We start from the raw sequence: 15,696 nt of genomic DNA on the forward strand, positions 1-15,696 counted from the left end.
AGATCTAGACCCCTCATCGCATATATAGATGTTGTATGGTAAACATACATCTCAGAATCACGCCAACCCTCGTGCTTATATCAAGGCTGGATTTCATGTCCAAATCGAAGAAAATGGGGTTAATGTTGGCATTGCGTTGCTTATATCTGAGAGCTGCTGCATCTTCTCAGTCATCCAAGTGCGAAGTTTCGTACAAGCATTAACGAGCGGGGATGGCGATGTTGGCCGTAGAAGATGTTGTATTTTTTAGGTGTAAAGAGGTCAGAATTGACCTGTAAGGTCTGTGCTTAAATACTTGGCACCGTGTGCCGATAACGGTAGAGAATTGTACCTTCCCATCTCTACCTAGGTACTGTAGGTACATGTAGGAGATGGGTAGGTACAACTTTCTACCGTTATCGGCGCACAGTACTAAGTAATTAAACCTATACTCCACTGGAGCTTTTACACCTTTTACACCTAAAAAATACAACATCCTTTACCCCCAGCTTTCTGTAGGTAGCCCCTATCCTTCCTGAATACTGCAAAAACAATTCATACTACGATGAGCCACCTTATCCGCACGGAGTCGGCTTGATCGACAATGAGGACGGGCACGCCATTCGGTCGAATATGCTAAGAGCCGCACAAGTTCTTGTCAACCTCTCCATTTCGACCTGAGGCGTCGGCCGATTATTCTGTTCAATGAGCCCTAAATCTACTAAGCTGCTGAGGTACCTTGTCACTTCAGCTCGTACATGCATAATTTTTAAAAAACCATGTGGTATGATGGTTTGATATAGAAGGAGTGTATAGAGCGAGTAACACTACCTAGGTACCTAGATGACTTGAGAAGGAGTGTATAGGGTAAACCTAATTGACTGAATGAGTGGTTCAATAGGTTGTATACCCACAAATGTGACCAATACAAGATATCTGAGCCTTATATCCAATAGCTTCGGTAGGAAGAAAGTTGTGGAATGCTCTGAAAACTTCCAAATCCAATAGCCATGTTTCTTTCGATGAACTACGACTAATGCAGTGTAAAAGCTTAGTCGGGAAGTTCGTTCACATTGTCCACGATCCAGTCCACAACCTGCCTCGCAATCGGTCCAAGAAGCGTTCGAACGATAATGGGAGGGAATCCGTAAGCAGCCAACGCCGTCGCAACAAACGAAACGATGATGCTGGCGATGCTTGCCTTATCATCCGTAGTTGCGTTTTTGGCTTTTTCCTTGATAGTCTTGCGTAGGGCACTCGGGATGAGTTTCCAAATCACCAGCACTAAATCCTTCAGAGAGGGAAGTCTTGGAAGCCAATAAGCCCTTGCTAGATCGTATACTTCAATCAGGTGAAGGGGCTTTGCACCGTTTAGGAGCTCTTTGGAACTTTCGTCGTTTGCATAGTACCACTGTTGCAAAGATAGTTTGATCTCATCCTCGCTTGGGAATGTTGCGGCTACATATTCTTCTGAGGGGAATTTGGGCACTTCGGGAGAATCAGGGTTGATACCAAGCCGATTAAGGATGGCGACGTCTAAGTCATCGTTAATAAATTTGATAGGAGTGTAGGCAACGCCAACTCACCAGAAGCAGAGATTTCGTTGCCGCTGGTAGCCATGTTGCCTGCTGTGAATTGGCTCGATCGGGTGTAAAGTGATTTGGGGTGTATATGTTAAAACTCGGAACTATGATATAACAACTGGGAGTGTTATGTTGCAAGTCTTGCTCTTAGACATTCTCACAGGGAGGCAGGCCTTGATTTATACTCGAGAAATATGTTGGACTTCAAGTGATGCTAAGTGAGGAACCTACGCTTTGTATCGTGTGAAGATAATCTCCGGCGATCATACGAGCGAGAAACTGGTGAAAATGGGAGATCTACAGGTGGACCGCCATGTAAGGTCTATTGGAAGGATGTGGCTGCTTGACGGTAGTGGATTACATACTGCGTCTGCTCATATAAGGTTAGGTATACAAGGGGGAAGGGAGCTGCTGATCCAATATAACGCATTCACTTTGCAGAGATACAAAGAAAATCCTATTAGACAACCTGATTGGTTTAGGGCGATGGATTATACAAAATGTTTCAGCTCATATGCAGAGTGACAGGAGGAACTAGCTGCCGTAAAGAGAATAGATAATCCAATATAATGTGTTCATTTTGCAGAAATAAAAGCAGAACCTACTGGGAAGAGAACGTCAAGCATAAGGTGTCAGAATTAGACAAAATACATACAAGCTGACATGATTTGTAATTTCATCCGTTAAGGATCGTATACTTTGACTACGTAGGCAACTATGGAGTGAACACCTGTTGCACGAAGCTTTCAAAGCTTTCTTTTGTGGGCTTTATCTAGTTACATAATGGGAGTTTGTTTGTCTGAGTCTGTACTTAGATCCGCTTAACCCGTGATAACATCCCAGAAGAATTAGTGGTGAAAGTTCTATAGCCTACCCGATCGATCTTGCCAACATCGCCACTGCCTCTTCATCTCAGATTGACGCCTTGTGCCGTGAACTCTGGGGTTTGTCGAACGGGAAGTAAGTGCCAAGAAATTGGTGGCGTAGGGCCACATATAAGGGATCTACAACAAGATAACCATATGACATCCCGTCTTTTGGGGGGTTAATGATTAAGAGGCTGGATCGACGCAGCTGAAAAGGATAACAAGGAATACTCGGTGGCTTACACGGGATGTATGTGAAGCGATATCGCAGGTTGATGAAGCTTGGGTAGACCAAGGGGACACCAGAGAGGGGTATGCCATTCCGAGCGATAATAGCCTGTGTGATACTGTTGTTTCCCTTCACATAGAAACAATAGGCAAGGACATCCAGCCCATCCCACTGTTCCAGACCGTTTAGTCTTTCTACCTTACTAGGTACGATTGCCATTCTGCATTCCAAACTTTTCTCCTATTTCAAGCATTCAGAGTCTGCTATCATACCTTCTGCTCCCTCGCCTTTGATGAAAACATGGACAGCCAGTTGAATTATAATCTCTTCCAGCAGAGCTACTGCCTTTCTGTGGCCGCAAATATTGCTTCACATCATGAAGGCACAGAAGAAACCCTAGAGAATGAAATGAAACAAACCTTGAATCAGACCCTTCCAACTTTACCAGGAAAATGGGAAGTTACCTGGGGACCCAGAGTCATCAAAGAACAGAACAAGCCCGATTCGCCCAAGGGTGGCCCAGACAACGTATGGTATGCAGCCACCGATGAGACCCAAAAGATTTGCGTTGTTGCCATTGCAGGTACAGCACATAAGTCATGGGTAGACTGGCTCCAAAACCTTGCTATCCAAGAGGTTGTCGATTTCAATGCTTGGGTCGACCAATGGTCTTCTGATGGAATTCCTAAGCCTCAGACTTCCGATCCAGACGGAATCGATGGTTCTACAGTTGCCTATTGTGCTAAAGGAACCTGTATCGGCGCATGGAACATCTTGAGCAACTCTAGCACGGTAGACGGCGAAGTTATGCGCATTGACCAGTACCTGAGTCGTTTGGATGAATCCTATTCCATCGTTTTCACCGGCCACAGTCTTGGTGGAGTTCTGGCTCCAACCGTCGCTTTAGGGTTACGTACGGCGGACATGGTCGGTCCCCACGACGTCAAAGTCCTAGCATCTGCCGGCGTTTCACCCGGAAACGACAAGCTTGCTGCGAACTACGCTGCAAGTTTCTCAAAAACCCCGGAGTCGGCCGAAAACTACCAGGTATACAATACGGACTACTACAACGAGTTTGACATCGTCCCCCAAGCTTGGTCCATAAACCTAGATGACGACCGAAACCTAGGAAATATTTTGAGTAGGATACTTCGGTTAACACCGAGCTTGAAGCCTTGGGCCGATGCGTTCGTGGGAATAGCCAAAAAGCTATCACTATGGTCGAAAATACAGTATACACCTCTTCCAGGTCAAAAGTTCACTGGCCCAACACTTCCCGAGGAAATTTCAAGTTGGGATGATGTGGAAGAAATTGTGAGCAAACAGCATACTCATGCTTATTGGGATGAGATTGGAATTGCCGATTTCGCGAACAGGTTTGAAACCAGATTCAAGTTGTGCGAAGGCGCTGAAGCGGAGTGACAGCTCCATTAAAACGCGGAACTTGGAGGAATTAAAGTGTATTAGTCCTAGGATGATCGCACTCTAAGATCGACAATGTCAACTAGTTCTCATAGATAGAATAACGCACTCTCTATTGTCAAAAGGTAATGTCGTGCATTTGGATTGAATTGATGATGTTTTGTTTGAGGCGGGTCTCACGTTTTAAAGTCTCGGCTCGTACCGCTGACGCTTAGCCTAAACCGACGCTAGCGGCTACTTCTTACTATATTAGGCTAGCTTGCTTGGCGGGGTACAAAACCTTCTGTATTTCCTATCTAGGTACATAGCTTCAACAAGCTTCCCGTCGCCAACCGCGTCTACCTTTCACCTTTCCGACTCCCTTCCCTTTCCTTCCACCTCCTACACGCACACGAACAACCATGGCATCCAACACCCACCGCGCCGACGAGCGGCGCTTCCTCGACGAGCGCGGGTCCTCCGCAGCCCTAGCCCCAAACGGATTGAACCCAGCAACAATAATGGAAAAAGCCGTACGCGAGCGCATCATCGAGAGCTACTTCTGGAAAGAGCAATGTTTCGGCGTCAACGAAGCCGACATCGTAGACCGAGTCGTCGACCACGTATCCTTTATCGGCGGTACCTACGGCGTAACCCAAAAACCGACTCCCTTCCTGTGCCTCGCGTTTAAACTCCTCCAACTCGCACCCGATGATTCCGTGCTAGAGGAATATTTGAGTTTTGGAGGGGATAAGTTTAAGTACCTGCGCGCTTTGGCTTGTTTTTATGTTAGGTTGACGAGGAGGGCGGAGAATGTGTATAAAACACTTGAGCCGTTTTTAGAGGATAGGAGGAAATTGAGACGGAAGGGACGCGCGGGGATGAGTTTGTCGTTTGTGGATCAGTTCGTGGATGATTTATTGACGAAGGATCGTGTTTGTGCTACGAGTTTGTGGCAGATGCCGAAACGCGAGATACTTGAGGATCTGGAGCTGCTGGAGCCGAGGATAAGCCCGCTTGGTGATATTGAGGATCTACTGGAGGAGGATGTGGATATGAATGGAGACGATGCGAATGGTGATGCAAGGGAGGATAGCGATGATGAAGGGTTGGTGGAGGAGTTGCCGGATAGAGGGCGTAGGAGATCGTCTTCGGCATCAAGCGGAAGAAGTGAATCCGGATCGAGAGATCGGGATAGACGTCCACGAGATACTATGGATGTCGATCGAAGTGATGGCGAAGTCAGTGATGGAAGATAGCAAGCGACTATTAAGGATCCTAGTATCACTACGACGCCCTACGAAACTAATCAGAAACCGAGGTCACACCAATTGTTCAGCATGAGGACATATGGTAAGAGTCAAATGGTATTCTCTTTTACAATTCTATTTTGGGTATAATATATCTAACTGATATGGCTTTAAGACTGGAAGAGTTTCCGCGTCAAAACATGGGGCGACAAAGTATCGGCTACCGAAAGCAACCGTGCATCATCCCAATATTGTCCAATGAGCTGCAAACCTCCGAAGTTTAGCAATTTCTGCTCTTCCTCGGCCGGATCAATGGGTATATCCATAGGAATGCTAATCGCCGGAAGTCCTGCAAGACTAGCTGGAACGGTAAAAACATCGTTCATATAAGAATACAGAGGTGTTTGTTTCCTGACATTCTCAAGTAGAGGCGGAGTCGTCGGTGCGGTGGGGCAAAGAAGGAAATCAACTTGCGTCGGCCCAAGTTTACTTTCTAATTGGATTGTATCTTCCATACCGCTGAGATCGAAAGGTTGTTGGTCTTCGAGCGGGTTCGATAGCTTGAAGACTCGATCGAAGTCTCTCTTGACGAGACGGCGGACTTTTTGGGCTTGGATGAAGTAGTTGTCTATAGCCTCGGAACTAAGGGTATATGAGCCGAGTAGAATGCGACGTTTGACTTCGCTTCCAAGACCTGTATCCCTTGTTTTTGCGTATAATATGCCTTCGAATGAATCACTACCTTCCTCGTCGTTTCGCTTTCCGTAGCGTATACCGTCATATTTAGCGAGGTTGGAAGCCGCCTCAGCTGGTGCTATGACGTAGTAGGCTGAAAGCGCGTTTTTCGTAGTGGGCAGTGACACAGGAACCACCCGCCCGCCTAGTTCCTCTATTTTCTGTGCAGCTGCTAGCCATCCTTGGCGTATGCGCGAATCGAGTTCCTCGATATTGTACTCTATCGGGATTCCGAAGGTCAAGCCTCGGATCGTGCCCTTCTGGGCTGGATTCCAGGACTCGTACCCGTTTCGCTCGGCTGTACATTTACTCCGTACGCTGGCTGGAAGAGAGGTTGGGTCATTATGGTCGTGCTCTTTATATAGGCCTTGTCCTACGATGGCTGTGACTATGGGCCCTACGGTTCTGGCTAACAGCCCGACCGTATCTAGCGAGTTTGCATAGGGAACAACACCCCAACGGGACAGCATACCGTACGACGGCTTGAACCCTACTGTGCCAGTGTATGCGGCTGGCATCCGAACAGACCCTCCTGTATCCGTTCCAAGAGCTAGTTCTGCTTCCCCTCTTCTTACTGCGACAGCACTCCCTCCCGAACTCCCTCCCGCTGAGTATTTCTCTAGCCCGAGTACATTATGTATGTCTTCAAAAGCAGACGTGGTGGAGTGTGTACCCATGCCAAACTCATCCATACCACTCTTCCCAGTCACTACTGAGCCCTCCTTCCTCAATTGCTTGACGATGGTGGCATCGAAGGGAATCTTATTCCCGGTGAGAATATTGGACGCACATGTCGTCGTGAAGCCTGCGGCTGATATGTTGTCTTTTACTGCTAGGCGAGTGGTTTCGACGGGTACTCCGGGCTTAATTGAGTCTGTGGCTTCTTGGTGAAGAGAGCGGTGCGACACAATTCTGCCCCTCCATTGGGCAGAGATCACCCTACGGGCGGCTCTAATTTGGGAATGCCTGACATATGTAGACATGTGGTCCCAGAAGCATTCGACATGGGAGATATTTATGAGTCTACTTTTTTTCCGAATCGGCGCTTACATTTGAATGTCTGAGATGCGTACCTCGGTAACTTATCGATAAGTAGCTTTAATTACGTAACGTCAGGTACTTACATGTACCTAGGTACCTAGGTACGCTAACTTTCTGTTATCATAGCGGGTTGACCCACTATAACAGCTTTATCGGGCGCGGAATAGCTGTCGTGACAACGCTGTGACGCAGGCGTAATAAGGTCTCGGCAGGTACCCGGACGGTCAACAGCTAATAGATGGGTTTCTGCCGTATGAAACGCTGACAACTCACACCTTGTACAATACATCTCTACCTCACTTTACTTTAAATAGGTGCCTAGCTATAAGGTTACCTCTTACATATGCCCGAGTCCTTCATTGTTTGATGGATTATGGGGCCATGAACATTAAATTTATTATTTGATTTCAATTTAAAATATTTCATAAATCCAAAATGATACCAAGGATTATCCTTCTTTCGTCACTGGCGACGGTCGCCAGGGCCTCTCAGCCTGGAGCTCCCGCGCCGGTCGCTGCTCCGATGCGAGACCTGGAATGGGGACAACTAAACTTCATACACACCACGGATATACACGGCTGGCTTGGGGGACACTTACAAGAGTAAGACTATCATTAAATACACACTCAATATTCGACTGTCGCTAACGTAGTTTGCTTGTTTGATAGACCACAGTATTCTGCCGACTGGGGTGACTACATCTCTTTCACGAGCCACATGCGAAAGAAAGCCGACGAAAAGGGCGTCGACCTCCTAGTCATCGACACCGGTGACCGGATAGAAGGAAATGGGCTCTACGATGCATCGGATCCGAAAGGCAAATACACTTCCGACATCTTCGGCTCGCAAATCATCGACGCCCTCTGCACCGGTAACCACGAGCTATACCAAGAATCATCCGTCGATCGAGAGCACAACACGACAGTCCCTCACTTCAAACACTCCTACATCGCATCCAACCTCGACTACATCGAACCCGAAACCGGGAACCAAATCCCACAAGCGCAGCGGTACATCAAATTCACGACCAAGAACCTCGGATACAATGTCGTGGCGCTGGGTTTCCTATTCGACTTCGACCGCAATGCGAACAACAGCGTCGTACAAAAAGTCGAGGATGCTATGAAGGAAGACTGGTTCCAGGCTGCGATCCGGGAGAAGGCGGATCTGTTCCTGGTAATCGGGCATGTGGGCCTGCGCATGAAGGAGTTCGAGCAGATCTTCAAGGTTATCCGTGACCAGAATTGGTACACCCCAATTGCGTTCCTGGGCGGACATGCGCATGTGCGCGACGCGAGGAAGTTCGATGATAATGCGTTTGCGATTGCGAGTGGACGATACTTCGAGACGATTGGTTGGATGTCGGTCGATGGCATCAAGAAGAAGGCTGGTAGCGACCCTTCGACACAGGCTGCGGTTACGTTTCGACGAAGGTATATCGATAATAACTTGTTCGGGCTACACTACCACACCGGCCTCAACGAGACTACTTTCCCCACTAAACACGGCCGCAACGTCACTAAGCTCATCACCGAGAGCCGCAAGGCTCTCAACTTGGACGATTCTTTCGGCTGTGCCCCGCAGGATCTATGGATGAGCCGAGCCCCGTACCCAAGCGACGGCAGCATATTCAGCTGGCTCGAGACACAAGTCCTACCCGACTCGGTTACCAACGAGGAACGCAAGGATGTGCCGCGACTCGCGATCGTGAATACTGGAGCTATCCGCTTCGATATCTTCAAGGGCGCGTTTACCAAGGATTCAACTTATCTGATCTCGCCTTTCGTTAGCAAGTTCAATTATATCGCCGATGTGCCTTATGGTGTTGCGGCGAAAGTCATTGACTTATTGAATAACGGAGGCCAAGTCTTTGGTGGTGGAGCGCTGGATACGAGATACCTCACAATCCCCGAACAGATGGCGCCGAGCGAGTTTCTTGAGGCGGAGATCGCTGGTAACGTCTCGACCGCAGATGATGATGAGACGTCAATGTTCGTAGAAAGCGGCAATGTGGCCCAGAAGCCTCTAGGTGGTAGTACAAATAAGAACCAAGGCACCTTTGGACCCAAAGGCGGCGACGAACCCGAACTCGTCGGCGGCTACACAACCCGCGACGACCTAGGCGATGACGGCGACGACGCCGTACACTCCCCCATCAAATTCTACGCTGTCCCCAATTGTATCCAATCCAAGATCAAATTCCCCGCTGCCGACCCCTCATCCGGACAAGCCCAAGACCCTGAAACCGTGGACTTGGTATTTGTGGACTATGTCCAACCCTGGATAATCACAGCGTTGAAATTCAGCGGTGGTGATTATGGAACCGATGATATCAAAGTATACTCGAATAGCACACTGACGGATATTATCGCCGGTTGGACTAAAGGACATTGGGGCAAGGATTGTTAAGTTGGTGTGGATGTATGAGAAATGAAATGAAGCGCTCTAAATTGTAAACTTGAATTGAATTGACAATGACATGGCTCGGTTCAATATGTATTGATTATGGGGTTTGGGTACGGACTGGGATTGGATTATTACACGGTAGCGAAAGTTCGAATCGAACAAATATGATTATCAACCACTAAGTGGTTTAGAAGAACGGACCGAGATACGCATTAGAATTATCTAGCGTAGGCTACTTGACAAATATGAAGCTTTGAACTTGACTCTGCTCCATACTCCTGACGCTGTGAATGCGATATAATTTCCAAGCAAAGCTATTCCTTTTTGTATTTCCCGCTTGATAAAATTCAAACGAATGATATACACATTAATTTTAATCAATCGCTATGTTTTTATCCTCCCTCTCCTACCTCTCGACAACCTTAGGGAAACAAGTCTACCCCGACCCACCGAACTTCTTTTCACCAGTCCAGTAAGGAGCCAGGACGAAGCAGAGCACAATAAGAACACCAAAGAATACCAGTATACCAGTTATAAAGAGGACCCTTTGATGGAAGGGCAGAGGCATGCAAAATGTATCTTTACTATTCCGCTTGATTGCTTTTATGACAGACTGCCAACGCGTACGCGGCTCTTGTGGCGGCTGTTGGATCGGCTGCAGGGCTGCCTCCTGGACTAACTCCGGGATCGACTCCAGGGTTGGCATCGGTGGTGGCGCCCGGCTCGCTTGTCGATGCAAATATTTTCTATAAGCTCTGGCTTTTGCTGGACTGCTGAATTTCTTCCGCAGACGTTCAAATTCCTTTTGCCGTTGATGCTCATGATAATTCTGCTCGTATAACTCTAGGGTAAGTCGTCGAGCTATCTCCCGAGCCAGCGCGGCCTCTTCTGGAGTTTCTTCTAGAGTTTGTCGCCGGTTTATCCACTGGGATGCTGTCGTTACATCGCTTTGTTGATATTGATCTTGCTCCTGCTCTTCCTGTTGATTGTTTATTTGGGCCTCAAGGTCAACGTTACGGGCGGAGGTCTTTGCTTGCCATCTTGTGAAAAAATGGAACGGGGAACGGTGTTTTGGCTTATCTGGATTTTCTTCTGGAAAGATATCCTCGGAATTGTCGGGAATAGTACGATTAGGGCCACCTTGGTCGTCCTGGACCGCTTCGATTTGAACCGAAGATGGAACACGACTGTGAGACTCGAAAGAGGGGAAGTGAACAAAGTGTGAAGGGCCGTCGGCCGGGGTTATGATAATCTCCGGGACGCTGCTAAAAGACTGCTGATCATGGTCGATAGGCGCATGAGTGGTTAGCGACGCTGTGTTATTGTGCCGCACTCCCTTATTTGGCTGGTTTGCATCCGAAGTTTCGGGAGTTAGTAATCTACCGGCCCTGGTATAGTCAGAAGCATTCTGAACTGAGAAATGGTTGTGAGAAGGCGGTTCACCATTTCCGTCAAAACCCGTAGGTGAATTTTCGCTTGTATATATTTCTGGATCGGGAAATTGGACATATTCAGATGTACTATCTGTTTCCTCCCCATTCATATCGCTGCTGCCTTGAGGGTCAATCTCAGGAGTGCTAGCGAGAGTACTGAGGTATTTAAAGGCAGGGGACGATCGACCATCACCAGAAATCTTAGCGTCTGCGGTGCTAACAACTCCATTGGCGGTGACTTTGGTTAATGTAGGAGACAGCGCAGGACTGCGACCAGATATCAAGCTGTGCACTCTTTCGGAATCAATATGAGATGTTCGCGAAGACTGAGCTTTATCGCGGCTCGCTTCATCCGGCTTGACGTCCCGGGTGCTGGGAAGATCCAACCCAGCAGGAGCGGAATGTCGGTCTAAGAACTTGTTCACAGAGTTAAGCAACTCCAGCTCAACCTTCCCGCTATGATGATAATCGTTGTTAGCGAGGGGAACGTTTGCATTGAACGATTGAGACAGAGGCATTGAACTAACCGTTCAAGCTCTTGCTCAAATCTGCTTGCCCCAGGATTGGGATTTCGTCCTTCTACTCCTTTACCCTTGGATACAAGTGGGGGTCCCCCTGATGAAGCCTCGATGTCTTGGGCTCTTAGATAAACTGCTGCACTCAGCCTTTTGCGGTATTCATCCCCCAGTTCTATAAAGTCGTGGAACCTGTCTAACCTATCGGGATCAGGAGGGCCTCCCCGATCGGATGACGAATCTTCGTCAGGAGGCGCTCCATTGGCGGACCCATACGAAGACTCAGAGGTCATAGAGTCGTTGCGGATATCGTGGATAATTTGAGCACCTGAGGAACCCTGTTGGGGCATCTTGCAACCCTCGGTAACTGTAGGCATATCGTCGGGGGGGCAAGTTAAATCGTACAATTCCGCTATTGGTATGTTGTCAAACTGCTCAGCTCGTTGCCGAGCCGTGTATCTGACTTTTGTCTTAGAGCGTAGAGGAAAAGGCCATTCCCTCTAGGATGGAACTCCGCCAATGAAATATTTGAAGGGCACGCAGTAAAATACCGAAGGATATGTCGGAAGTCGTAACGAAAGACCCAAAAAAGATATGAAAGAATGTGGCTGGTGATGCTGTTTTTTATAGCTGTTCTCCATGGTATGGATCGTATGGGTGGGATATTAGTCTGAAGAATATGAGAGGGGAGGAATCAAGTATGGCCCTATTGGATCTGATCGAGTAATTTGCGCCTTCTCCTTTCCAGGAGCTCCTGCTGTACCTCTTCTAGAGTAGGTAACTCCCAGCCCCTGCCATCTCCTGCATCACCCGGTAGTGGTTCCCATCCTGGAGGAGGTTCCGACTTCCCTTGCTTTAATAGCGCCTCGAAAGCTTCCCGTTCCTTCTCAGCCTCATATTGTAGCAGTGCCTCGTCCTCTTCGTTAGGTGCGTATCCGTAATATTTGGCGTCGACTGCTTTCCTAAGATCTTCGCGAGTCTCTAATGGTTTCTCAGAATCTTGTATCTTCTTCTGTGCAGCCGCCTCAAATAGCTCCTTGACACCGGGAAGCTCTTTCGCTCGTCCAAAATACCTGTATCCTTTCCCTCCTCCTGGTATTTCCCTACCCGTTTCGTCATATATTTTACCACCACCTCGCATGTAATTAGGACCACCTAAGTTACGTATTTGTACCTCCCACATGTGCTTCTCACGCATAAGCTTGTTGATTTCGTCATTGAGATCTCGAATCTGGTAGTCGCTAAGGGCAGAGTCCTGGATGCGGGATACTTTTCGGCTGATTTCTTTGAGTGTTTGGCCTCTCCATTTTTCGCAGGCTGGAATCGAGTCGACTTCGGTAATTATCTTGGGTCTTCGTGTACGTCCTGCATCGATAATTCCTAAATCCGCGGCTTGTGCTTCGCGAAAGCGAAAGAGCATCGACTGAGCTTTCTCCGAATTACGCGCCTGTTTGATGGTTAGTACCGGGGTCTGTTATATATATGGTAGTGAGTTCGGAATGGGCTTTTCTTACCATATTGATACCTTGATTTTGGGGTGCTAAGATCTGGGTAAGATTGAATCAAGGAATAATAATTGATTGTTTAAAAAGAAGGAAATCGGGTATTTTCAGTGTTGGGTATTGAGGAAAATAAAGTTCATCAGCCTCGTTTCTACTGCGGCTGATGGTGGTGTGGTGTGGAAATACTTAGGAACTAGATGGGTGGGGAGCTAGTGGCTAGTATCCACCAATCACGCGTCTTTTATGGGTGACACGACATATCGAGATATGACATATCGCGTACTACTTCCGAGCAGGTACCACCTGTCTCATATATAAGCTACTGTGCACGCATCGTTCATTCTTCAACTTTCTTCAACTACTCATCTCTCTTACTATTATAGTTTCACAACTTCTAGCTTGAAATTCTTTTCGATTTTCACTCGCCGAAAGCGAAAACCGACGAATACAAGCTATATACCCATATATGCTTCAAGATGAGCTTCTTATAAACTGCCTCTGATGCAAACCAATTCATACACGGTACTGCGTGCAAACAGCACCTTCACTATTTCACAACCTTTCTAAAAAACAATATATCATTTTTCAAAAGCACCACCAAGTGGTCAAATGTTCAACATCATCCTGGAATTTTCGTCTAATTCTAATACCAACATCTCCAACTCAAATCTATAAACGGCCAACGTCGCCTGCTTATACATTCATGTCTTACATACAAATCTCACATACATCTCATCCTAGCAGTGAAGAGAACTCTCGCAGAGACTGTTGGAGCCTAACGATCCTTTCTAGGGTTAGTGGCATATGACAACACTCAAGAACAGAAATCTGAGCTAGGAGAGACGTACCCTAGCATACCTCATAGCGTATCTAGGTGCCTACCCGGTACCTAGGTAGTATTGATACCCATTCCCAGACCTTCCGGTTTCGACAGGCATCAAGCACGGGCAATGACGACAAATCTTAGTAGACAACGAAGAATGACGCTCATTCGATGATGTTACTTATAATAGTTTTCAATCGGAGCCTTGCTGGATTGCCTACGAGACTATGTGGTCCGGTGATTGGGAGTCTACAGTTGCTAGTGCTAGCTGGTTTTCCTCTCCTTTTTTTATCTTATTTTTTGTTTGGCTGCCAATACTGGTGACCATACAATACAAGATCGCCCGGTGATGACCAATGTGTCCAAAAAGCCAAATTTGCAGGCAGCCTCCATGAACCCTTCCCTCGTTTTCCAGCGAGATGTGGGTGACGATATGGTTGTCAATGAGAACCTGAGAGCTAATCTGAGGGTGTATCTATTATCTTGAAGTTATCTACCTACCCCTTAATCCTTTTCGTGTTGATGGCATATATTAGCCTCATAGCCAGGTTGTCGCATTATTGTGATGTGGGCATCGAACCCAACAAGTTGGCATTGCATTACAAGCTACGATGATTCTCATAGCGGTATATCTACCTAGGTACACACCGGAATGGACCCCGCAAGCCAGTAGTCGAGTTGGTTACTTTTTATTCACTCAGTTATCAAACGATCGTGGTATTTCAATATTTGAAGTATTCCTAGTCTACAATATTATACCCCTAGGGGAGGCCTAACTTGTCGATATTCAATATTCATTACGCTTCAGGCCTGTGCCTTAGTTCATGTAGTCAAAATCATCGTCATCCATATCTTCAGGTTTCAGTTGATCAAGCACTCCCTGTCCAACATCCTCTACCATCTCTTAAGCCTCCTCTACTTCTCCCTCCTCAATCTCTCCCTCTTCCAACACTTGCCGTCGTAGCTCTTGCATCTCGAGATCATCAAGCGGAAAATTCCACGGGTAGCGATTAATGTCAAGGTCAATCTCCGGGTTATAGCCAGTAGGAGTCTTCGCCACGTTGCAGTTTGCGTCAATATCTGCTGGCTGGTCGAAAAACTCGCACTGTTTTACCATGTGGGCACCCTCTAAATCGGACCCAAGCACCTTGTAATACTGTCGATGCTTGGGGCATACCCATTGACGGAGGACCGGTGGGCTATATAAATAGCCGCCGCTCTGCTCAACGTATGGTGCGAGGAGCGCGCTGAGCGTCTCGTCAACGGGTCGTAGAAGCGGCACCCTTGCGCAGTGAGCCGTGCAACTCAGGGGCGAGACCTGTGGGCGTACACCGTTCTCATCTGGCGGGACGCCGCGCAGGGGACAAATCGAACCTTCAAGGTTGAGGAGCCCCGTAACAGTATCTAGCTCGCCTGGCAGAACGACTTTAGTCGCTTCGTCCAGGGGAAGGTTGTTCTCCGAGCAGTGCCCGCAGACGTAGACGAGAATGTACGACCAACACATCTTTGGCTTGTGGCGAGTATGCTTTATATATACTTGGAAGAAGGGGAGTTTGACTGTGATTATTAGCGATGACAACCTACCTGAGGATGTATACCTAATAGTTTTACTGTTGAACTTGTTTATCCAATCTTCTCTTCGATGGACTTCGGTCCGAGCTCCGTTCTTATATACTTTACGACGGCGACGTCAATCCATTGTATCGTTTGTTATCGACTCGTCTTAGTTCTTTTGTTTTGAATTGAAAGGCATTGATTCACGCGACCTAATACCAAATTGTTCATCTTAACAGGGTATTGTATCATCTTTATTGTCATCGAGCTAGATATAAACCAATTGTTCGGGTGTGTTGTCGTCTTGCGACATTGTCTTTGGGGATTCAAGCATAATGGAAGGAATCGTTTATGGCACCGAGAACGACGATAACATTGT

The 15,696-nt window shown here is 47.4% G+C and overlaps 8 protein-coding genes across 8 annotated transcripts; 3 read left to right on the plus strand and 5 right to left on the minus strand.

The window, feature by feature from the left end:
- Nucleotides 1-886: 886 nt before the first annotated feature.
- F4822DRAFT_115417 (uncharacterized protein) lies at nucleotides 887-1,712 on the minus strand. The gene is made up of 2 exons (XM_051452528.1): nucleotides 1,566-1,712; nucleotides 887-1,515 (listed from the first exon to the last, which is right to left on the minus strand). The coding sequence occupies exons 1-2, from the start codon at nucleotides 1,597-1,599 to the stop codon at nucleotides 1,031-1,033; spliced, it is 519 nt and encodes a 172-aa protein (XP_051317868.1). The 5' UTR covers nucleotides 1,600-1,712; the 3' UTR covers nucleotides 887-1,030.
- Nucleotides 1,713-2,240: 528 nt separating this feature from the next.
- On the plus strand, nucleotides 2,241-4,306 carry F4822DRAFT_389616 (uncharacterized protein). The gene has a single exon (XM_051456987.1). It carries the CDS (start codon nucleotides 2,958-2,960, stop codon nucleotides 4,077-4,079), a length of 1,122 nt encoding a protein of 373 aa, XP_051317869.1. The 5' UTR covers nucleotides 2,241-2,957; the 3' UTR covers nucleotides 4,080-4,306.
- Nucleotides 4,307-4,480: 174 nt separating this feature from the next.
- On the plus strand, nucleotides 4,481-5,317 carry F4822DRAFT_425313 (PRP38 family-domain-containing protein; the record flags this gene model as incomplete). Its single annotated transcript, XM_051460309.1, has 1 exon — nucleotides 4,481-5,317. The coding sequence occupies one exon, from the start codon at nucleotides 4,481-4,483 to the stop codon at nucleotides 5,315-5,317; it is 837 nt and encodes a 278-aa protein (XP_051317870.1).
- Nucleotides 5,318-5,397: 80 nt separating this feature from the next.
- On the minus strand, nucleotides 5,398-7,063 carry F4822DRAFT_115427 (amidase signature enzyme). Its single transcript, XM_051452529.1, has one exon. It carries the CDS (start codon nucleotides 7,024-7,026, stop codon nucleotides 5,479-5,481), a length of 1,548 nt encoding a protein of 515 aa, XP_051317871.1. The 5' UTR covers nucleotides 7,027-7,063; the 3' UTR covers nucleotides 5,398-5,478.
- Nucleotides 7,064-7,124: 61 nt separating this feature from the next.
- On the plus strand, nucleotides 7,125-9,710 carry F4822DRAFT_115445 (Metallo-dependent phosphatase-like protein). Its single transcript, XM_051452530.1, has 2 exons — nucleotides 7,125-7,686; nucleotides 7,753-9,710. Exons 1-2 carry the CDS (start codon nucleotides 7,520-7,522, stop codon nucleotides 9,491-9,493), a joined length of 1,908 nt encoding a protein of 635 aa, XP_051317872.1. The 5' UTR covers nucleotides 7,125-7,519; the 3' UTR covers nucleotides 9,494-9,710.
- Nucleotides 9,711-9,926: 216 nt separating this feature from the next.
- Nucleotides 9,927-11,815, minus strand: F4822DRAFT_425316 (uncharacterized protein; the record flags this gene model as incomplete). The annotated part of the gene is made up of 2 exons (XM_051460310.1): nucleotides 9,927-11,379; nucleotides 11,451-11,815. 2 exons carry the CDS (start codon nucleotides 11,813-11,815, stop codon nucleotides 9,927-9,929), a joined length of 1,818 nt encoding a protein of 605 aa, XP_051317873.1.
- Nucleotides 11,816-12,041: 226 nt separating this feature from the next.
- On the minus strand, nucleotides 12,042-13,095 carry F4822DRAFT_389623 (Isy1-like splicing factor). The gene is made up of 2 exons (XM_051456988.1): nucleotides 12,953-13,095; nucleotides 12,042-12,885 (listed from the first exon to the last, which is right to left on the minus strand). Exons 1-2 carry the CDS (start codon nucleotides 12,953-12,955, stop codon nucleotides 12,145-12,147), a joined length of 744 nt encoding a protein of 247 aa, XP_051317874.1. The 5' UTR covers nucleotides 12,956-13,095; the 3' UTR covers nucleotides 12,042-12,144.
- Nucleotides 13,096-14,603: 1,508 nt separating this feature from the next.
- F4822DRAFT_115465 (uncharacterized protein) lies at nucleotides 14,604-15,670 on the minus strand. The gene has a single exon (XM_051452531.1). It carries the CDS (start codon nucleotides 15,265-15,267, stop codon nucleotides 14,668-14,670), a length of 600 nt encoding a protein of 199 aa, XP_051317875.1. The 5' UTR covers nucleotides 15,268-15,670; the 3' UTR covers nucleotides 14,604-14,667.
- Nucleotides 15,671-15,696: the final 26 nt, after the last annotated feature.

Source organism: Hypoxylon trugodes (assembly GCF_022578975.1).
Source record: "Hypoxylon trugodes strain CBS 135444 unplaced genomic scaffold F4822scaffold_2, whole genome shotgun sequence".
NCBI classification, from domain to species: domain Eukaryota; kingdom Fungi; phylum Ascomycota; class Sordariomycetes; order Xylariales; family Hypoxylaceae; genus Hypoxylon; species Hypoxylon trugodes.

Bases quoted from the DNA above. Each gene is read 5' to 3' on its own strand.
- F4822DRAFT_115417 (XM_051452528.1), bottom strand. From the start codon at position 1,599: ATGGCTACCAGCGGCAACGAAATCTCTGCTTCTG. The intron at 1,516-1,565 runs GTGAGTTGGCGT...ACGATGACTTAG, and splicing joins CAACGAAATCTCTGCTTCTG to ACGTCGCCATCCTTAATCGG.
- F4822DRAFT_389616 (XM_051456987.1), top strand. From the start codon at position 2,958: ATGGACAGCCAGTTGAATTATAATCTCTTCCAGCAGAGCTACTGCCTT.
- F4822DRAFT_115427 (XM_051452529.1), bottom strand. From the start codon at position 7,026: ATGTCTACATATGTCAGGCATTCCCAAATTAGAGCCGCCCGTAGGGTG.
- F4822DRAFT_115445 (XM_051452530.1), top strand. From the start codon at position 7,520: ATGATACCAAGGATTATCCTTCTTTCGTCACTGGCGACGGTCGCCAGG. The intron at 7,687-7,752 runs GTAAGACTATCA...CTTGTTTGATAG, and splicing joins CTTGGGGGACACTTACAAGA to ACCACAGTATTCTGCCGACT.
- F4822DRAFT_115465 (XM_051452531.1), bottom strand. From the start codon at position 15,267: ATGTGTTGGTCGTACATTCTCGTCTACGTCTGCGGGCACTGCTCGGAG.